General features: G+C 34.6%; 1 protein-coding gene across 3 annotated transcripts in view; it reads right to left on the bottom strand.

Annotated features, from left to right (window-relative positions):
* TENM1 (teneurin transmembrane protein 1) overlaps positions 1–7,887 on the bottom strand; it is a 745,224-nt gene that overhangs the window by 336,585 nt on the left and 400,752 nt on the right. For all 3 annotated transcript variants that reach the window (XM_011378218.2, XM_011378219.2, XM_011378220.2), the window contains exon 11: positions 6,511–6,711. In XM_011378218.2, coding sequence (XP_011376520.1) covers positions 6,511–6,711 — 201 coding nt within the window. The remainder of the gene's footprint in view (positions 1–6,510; positions 6,712–7,887) is intronic.

The raw sequence follows: 7,887 nt of genomic DNA, 5'->3' as shown, positions 1-7,887 counted from the left end.
AAAAAGAAAAAAAAGAAAAGAAAACTATAGGCCAATATCTCTTATGAACATTGATGGAAAAATCCTCAACTAAATATTAGCAAATCGAATTCAGCAATACATTAAAAATATCATACACCATGATAAAGTCGGATTTATTCCTGGGATACTAGGTTGGTTAAATTTCTGCAAATCATTTAATGTGATACAACACATTAACAAATCGAAAGATAAAAACTAGATGATCATATCAATATCATCTATTGATCATATCAATAGATGCAGAAAAAACGACAAAATCCAGCATCCATTTATGACAAAAACTCTCAGCAAAGTAGGAATAGAGGGAACATACATCAACACGATAAAGGCCATATATGACAAACCTACAGCTAACATCATACTCAATGGGGAAAGGCTAAAAGCATTTTACTTAAGATCAGGAACAAGACAAAGGTGCCCACTTTCACCACTCCTCTTCAATATTGTATTGGATATCTTAACCACAGCAATAAGACAAGAAAGAGAAATAAAAAGCATCTGAATTGGAAAGGAAGAAGTAAAACTCTCGTTATTTGCTGATGACAAGATACTAGAGAACCCTAAAGATTCCACCAAAAAACTCTTAGAACCAATCAATAAATTCAGTAAAGTAGCAGGATACAAAATATAATATTCAGAAGTCAGTAGCATTTTTATACGCCAATGATGAAATTTTAGAAAGAGAAATTAAGAAAAATAATCTCATTTGCAATTGCATCAAAAACTATAAAATACTTGGGAATCAAATTAACCAAGAAGGTAGAAGACCTGTTTTCAGAAAACTATAAGTCATTGAAAAAAAAATTGAAGAAAATACAAATAAATGGAAGCATATACCCTGTTCATGGGTAGGAAGAAATGGCCATACTACCCAGAACAATCTGAAGATTCAATGCAATCCTTATCAAAATACCAATGGCATTTTTCAGAGAGCTTGAACAAACAATCCTAAAATTTATATGGAGCCATAAAAAATTCCAAATAGCCATGACAATCTTGAGAAAGAAGAACAAGGTTGGAGGTATCACACTGCCTGATATCAAACCATATACTACAAGGCTACAGTAATCAAAACAGCATAGTATTGGCATAAAAACAGATACACTGATCAATGGAACAGAATAGAGAGCCCAGAAATAAATCCATGCCTATACGCTTACTTAATATTTGACAAAGGATGTAAGAACGTACAATGGGGTAAAGACAGCCTCTTCAATAAATGGCGTTGGGAAAATTGGACAGATATTAAAAAAAAAGAAGCTGAACCATCTTCTTATACTTTATACAAGAATAGACTCAAAATGGATTAAAGATTTAAATGTAAGACCCAAAACCATAAAACTTTTAGAAGAAAACATAGGCAGTAAACTCTGATATTGCTAACAAGAATTTCTTTTTCAGATATAGCTCCTTGGGCAAGGGAAACAAAAGAAAAAATAAACAAATGGAACTATATCAAACTAAAAAATTTTTGTACAGCAAAGGAAACCATCAACAAAACAAAACAACCGACATTTTGGGGGAAGATATTTGCTAATGATACATCTGATAAGGGGTTAATATCCAAAATTTATAAAGAACTTATACAACTCAACAACAAAAAAACAAACAGTCCAGTTAAAACATAGGCAGTAGACTTGAACAGATACTTCACCAAAGAGGAAATACAGATGGCTAACAGACATATGAAAAGATGCTCGAGGTTACTAATCATCAGAGAAATGCAAATTAAAACCATAATGAGATATCACCTCACACTTATCAGAATGGCTATCACTAATAAATCAAAAAACAGCAAGTGTTGGCGAGGATGTGGAGAAAAGGGAACCCTCATACTCTGTTGGTGGGATTGCAAATTGATACAGCCGCTATGGAAAACAGTATGGAGGGTCTTCAAAAAATTAAAAATGGTTATACCTTTTGACCCAGCAATTGCACTTCTGGGTATTTATCCAAAGAAAACCAAAACAATAATTCATAAAGATCTATGCACTCCCATATTCATGGCAGCACATTTACAATAGCCAAGATATGGAAGCAACTTAAATGCCTATTGACAGATGATTGGATAAAGAAATTATGGTTTATCTATATCTATATCTATATCTATATCTATATCTATATCTATATCTATATCTATATCTATATCTATATCTATATCTATATCTATATCTATATCTATATCTATATCTATATCTATATCTATATCTATATCTATATCTATATCTATATATCTATATATCTATATATATAATGGAATATTACTCAGCCATAAAAAAAATGAAATCTTACCATTTGCAATGACATGGATGGACCTAGAGGTTATTATGCTGAGTGAAATAAGTCAAACAGAGAAAGACAGATACCATGTGATTTCACTTATATGCGGTATCTAAGGAACAAAAAGAACAAAATCAAAAACAGACTCACAAATATAGTGGACAATTTGGTGAGGGACAGAAGGGAGGGGGGTTGGGAGCCTGTGAGAATGGGGTGAAGGGTTAAAGAAGTACAATTTAGTAGTTGAAAGTTGGGCATGGGGAGCATAGAAGAGGGAATATAGTTAGCACTAATATGATGTCTAAATAGAGGGCCAGAGGAGGGAGGGAGCTATTGGGAGGATTGTTTTATGAACATTATAGATGTCCAACTAATGTACTGTATACTTGAAATTAATTTAAATAAATAAATTTATTAAAAAATACACCCTGCATATTAAATCTCTCTCCATTTTATAGTACTTAATGAAAGATATTCTACATATTTATTCACACTTCTCTCCTCAACTATAGATCAGTTTCATTATAAAGTATCCCACTGCTTGACATGCTGACAGGGACATAACAGGGGTTCAATAAATGCTTAGCAACTGAACAATTAAATGAGGATGTTAGAATGGTGGAGTAGCCCTCATATCCAGGGACAAACTGCTTAACCTCTCTATGACTCAGTGTATTAGAATCCTTAGAAATGCCAAGGCAGGTAGACTAGAAGCCACTATTTTGTGAAACATTGAACCAGATATCTCTACTCTTTCTTCCAGATCTAATCTTCTATGGGGCTACCATTTTTTTTCTCATTTGATTTATTTTAATGAATAAGCATGGTTTGAAGTGACGAAAAAGTAGGGTAGGATTTAGGGTACTTCATCTGAGAGAGAGTAAAGGAGGATGAATGTAGAGGCATGTTCATAATTAACCTTTTCCTCCCCTTCTGAGTGATTCTCTTCTTTGCCAACAGAATTGGTGCGTGTCTTTTTGTATTAAGTAGGAGTGGTGGACTGGGCAAAAAGAAAGTCTCAATACATTATATTTAATGTGAATTCATTGGAAATACAAATATTTGAATTTGTGCAACTTGTGAGTGGTATATTACCAGAAGTTATACCTAATTCTGAGGGATGAGGAAGGACACATAAATGATAGGAGTGACCTGAGAGATACAGAATTACTATTCGATCCTTAAGTGTTTATTAAATCATATATAAAGAGGGAAGTTTTTGTTTCAACATTAAGAACCTTGTCATAGTAATGTTATTAAATGTTGGTGTTCTCTAGGGTTCTGACTTTCTTCGTTCTCATTTTCCATTTTTCTGGACAAGAATATGCTTTCCTATGGTTCGAACTATGTCCAAAATATTTGTTTCCAGTTCATGATTCTCCCATAAGTACCATTCTTGACTATCAATCCCTCAGTGGACATATCCACCTGGGTCTTCTGCAGATACCTTCAATTCACCATGTTCATTACTGAGCTCACCATGGCCTGTCTCTCTGCCCCAAATCTGTTTTTACAGCTATGAATTTTCTCTCTCAGCTGGTGGTTCTTCTTTTACTCAGCCACCTAAAGTAGTTCTCCCTGGCTCCTCACTTTCTCTATTGTACCATGGCAACTCCTTTTTGGTCTATCTCTGCCTCACCCTTCTCACAACTACAGTTTCAGTTTAGGCCTTCCTCACCATCTTACTTCTGGACTACTCTAATAATCACATTGCACTTGTCTCTTATGACCTTATATTATCCATCTCTGATCGGTTCTCTCAGATGCCGTCAGAGTGGTCTATCTAAAATGCAATTTTTTATAAACCACTTGGTGGCTTCTTATTGTGTCAAGAGGAAATGCAAGTTCCTTAGTATGGCATGCAAATAAAACTCCCTGTGCCTGGCTCCTACTTATCTTTCCAATTTTACCTCCTTCGGTACTCCTAGGCTGCACCTATACCCAATGACTTGTAAGTCTCCAAATGTGTCATTTAGATTCATATCTCAATTGCTTTAGGTTATTTCTTCTGCCTAGAATGTTCTTTCTTCCCTTGTCCACCCAATAAACATGCATGGTTAAGTCCTTACTTCACATTGTTGATAGGTTATGCTACTTTAAGTGAAACAACATATAAAGAAACCAATTTTTACTATAGGCTAATTGATATAAACAAGACTTAAGTTCCTCCTGCATCTTATCAATGTTATATCAAAATGATATTGAACAAAATGACATTATTCAAGAATTTGTAGTAATCATCTTTCTAGTGTTCAAATGTTAAAACTTCCTTAAATTCTTGCTTGACTGTAGGGCCTCTTTTCACAGAAATAACCTACTGCTCCCTCGTTGTGCCCTGTAGCACGTAGCCCTGGACATAGTCCAACAATACTTTTTTTATACATGGTGTGTTAGATGATGGGTTCCTAGAGCTCCTAGAGGACAGTACAGTAATGGTTAAATGCATAGAATGTGAAGCCAGAATAACGTAGTCCAAATTATAACTCTGATACTTGTTATTTAGGTAACTTTGGGCAAGTTATTTAACCTCTCTGTGCTTCAGTTTCCTCATTTGTAAATTAGGTGTAATTATAGTGATTATCTCTTAGGGTTATTATGAGGATTAAGTGAATATATGTACAACACTTAGACTAATGCCTAATACATAATAACTGTTATGTAAGTGTATGCTCTAACAGTGATATTAATGTTAACGTTATTTTAAACTTGAAGCTCTAGGCCATGATACTATATCTGACATGTGGAAGGATGGAAGGTGTTTAATAACATTAAGTAAGTAAATTAGTAATTAACTTAGAACCATACTATACAGTTCCATAATGCCCAGTCACTTCTTTTTTGTAATCCTCTTCTAACTTGTTCAATGTGTCTCTTCTACTAGACTATAAGCTCCTTTTGTGCAGGGACCACGTCCATCTTGTTTACCACTATATCTCCTTGTGCTAAGCTCACAGCAGCATACATATATTTGCTAAGTGTATAAATGAATGATTTTTAAGATTTGCATTTTAGTTATTACATCATCTTTAGCATTTTAATCATTTTTTGAAATTGCAAAATACAATCCTCTCTCCTATATTATTTCTATATTAGTCAATAAAATTTTGTACAATGAAGTATAAAGTTAGAATTCATTCTCTTAACAGAGGGATTCTCCTGTTTCTTTACAGCACAGGACTGTGGACTTTTTGGTTCATGAGCCAATTCATTGGTACAAAAAGTCTTACAGAACCACCTATCCCACCTGCTTATCACATGTCATTTCACATCCTCAACAAAATCCACAGGCAAAGGCTTTTTATAAAAATAAAGAATGATCCCTGATTTTTAGTGTAGGTGAAAACAAGTCATGTATGCAAATACCTGAATCGCAATTCCTTTTTTACTCTAGCAATGAGCATGATAGGATTTCAGAGGTTCCTGTTGATATGATCAGGAAAAATTTTCTAGAATATCAAAAATTGTAGTTGGTCTTGGTAGATGAGTTGGATTTTCACAGGTGAAAAGGTAATAGCACTCTGTGCTGATGAAAGGGCATACAGAAAAGTGCGGATATGTGACATATTGGGGGAAAGGAAAGCACACAGATTACTATAGCTGAAAGGATTTATGTAGGAAGCAGAAGTAGAAGACAGGCTGGAGATAGAGATTTGAAGTAGTTTGTGGTGGGCTTGTAATAACAGGCTAGGATATTTGAAGTTTATCTATAGACAATGGAGAACTGTGGATGACGTCAGAGCAGGGACTAAGAAAATGAAAGAGAACTGTGGATGATGTCAGAGCAGGGACTAAGAAAATGAAAGTTGTGGGAATAGTAATTACGCAATAATATGGCAATATATAAATAAAATTCCTGGGTTAAGTTATGTTTTTGAGTGATGGACACCCACTGAAAATATTCAGCAGATGGTTGGAAATGAAGAATTATTTAAATTTGGGAAAGTATAGATTTGAAATAATCTGTATAGAACTGATAGTGGGAGACAGAAATCAATGAAATAACTACAGGAGAATATAGAATGAGGACAGAGGTTCTAGCACAAACCTACGACCATGAAAAATATGATTAAAAACCCAGCAAAATACTAGCCTAAGAAATACTTGGTATCCTGTTATGACCCATATCAGACTTTAAGGAGTACTACCTTAAAGCAAAGACCAGTGAGAACCTGGGAGTGGAGGAAGGAGAAGGAAATAACTGTAATGTACCTGTGGAACAGTCAGATCCTGTCCACTTGGGGTCGCAGCTGCACATTCCAGTGTCCAGAAGAAAAGTCCCATGTCCTGAGCATTGCTCTTGACATACAGGAAGTGGAGTTTCACAGTTGATTCCTCCCCAGCCAGTTGAACAGTGACATTCTCCTTTCACACAGATGCCATGGCTGGAACACACTGGATCTAAGCAGTCCTCTGAAGGTCCAAAAAGGGAGGGGGAAAGGTTAAAAGTGAACAGGTGGGGCCAGTATACTTAAGGATAATGAAACTGGAAAGCTCACACTGATTTCCTAATATTAAGCCATTTCTGCTGTTTTAATTAGGCAATAATATGACTCAGGTCAACTTTGTTCAAACTGGAAGATTATTAACACTTAAAAATATGGTAAATATCATAATGGTTGTCTCTAAATCTAGAAAAAGAATGGAATAATACATATGTTTTGTGATATTGTTAGCAGTATGTAGTGCTCCCATACAAATGGGTGAGTGGACCAGTGTGGGGCCTCAATAAGAATTCCTCAGCTTTGCAAAAGAGCTCAAGAATTTTTGGTAAGTCATTCTTTATCTTTTCTGAAACTGGAATCATAGCTCCCAGAAATGCCTTTTACTTGATATGTCTAGAGGAGTTTATATATTTTAAAGTTTGGTTTGTTCAAGGTATTGAGTAAAGTGACTATTGTTGCATGAAATCATACAATGTAATGCATTTATTATAATCTCTCATTTATTCTTTAGAATCATTGAAAATGCAACATTTTAAATCTAATTTAAAAATTATTTTTTTGTGGCTTCCCCTTCTATCAGGATACTGTGACAGTTTTTAATGCTTTAGAATATCACAGACTCAATTCTATTTGTCTCTGATTCTGTGAGTCTGGAAGTTTTTTAACACGAGTATAATTTTTGAACACACTTATAGTTTTGGACAAATGCATAAACTATATTAGAAGTAGATTCTTATGCTTGCCTTGGGGAGGATTGTTTTATGCTTTTCACTAGGTGCCCATTCCATGGAAAATGGGAAAGTTGATTTCCAAATTTCTTGTCTTGCCATACAAATAAAATGAAACTAAAATAATTTAACAGGATGCAGATGTATGCTTTGAATTGTTTCTCCAGCAATGGGAAAAGACTGATGCAATCTGCCATCATTTGTAAGACTGGCCTAGTTTTAGGCTGTGATGAGGCCATGAAACAGAGTAAGTTTAAATAAGCACTATTATATTTAGTGCCATTATAATTAGTCCATGATCTCAAGGTCATTAGCACAGTGCTGCTGATCAGCAATTAAATATCAGAAGGTACATCTAATTTTATTCATTCATTATTTAGAAGGATAGGGAAAGTCTAAAGTACAGACTGTTGTTT

Source organism: Pteropus vampyrus, unplaced genomic scaffold (genome assembly GCF_000151845.1).
Source record: "Pteropus vampyrus isolate Shadow unplaced genomic scaffold, Pvam_2.0 Scaffold335, whole genome shotgun sequence".
Classification (NCBI taxonomy): Eukaryota; Metazoa; Chordata; class Mammalia; order Chiroptera; family Pteropodidae; genus Pteropus; species Pteropus vampyrus.
Note: the sequence above shows the minus strand (reverse complement) of the source record. Positions and strands in the feature narration are given on the sequence as shown.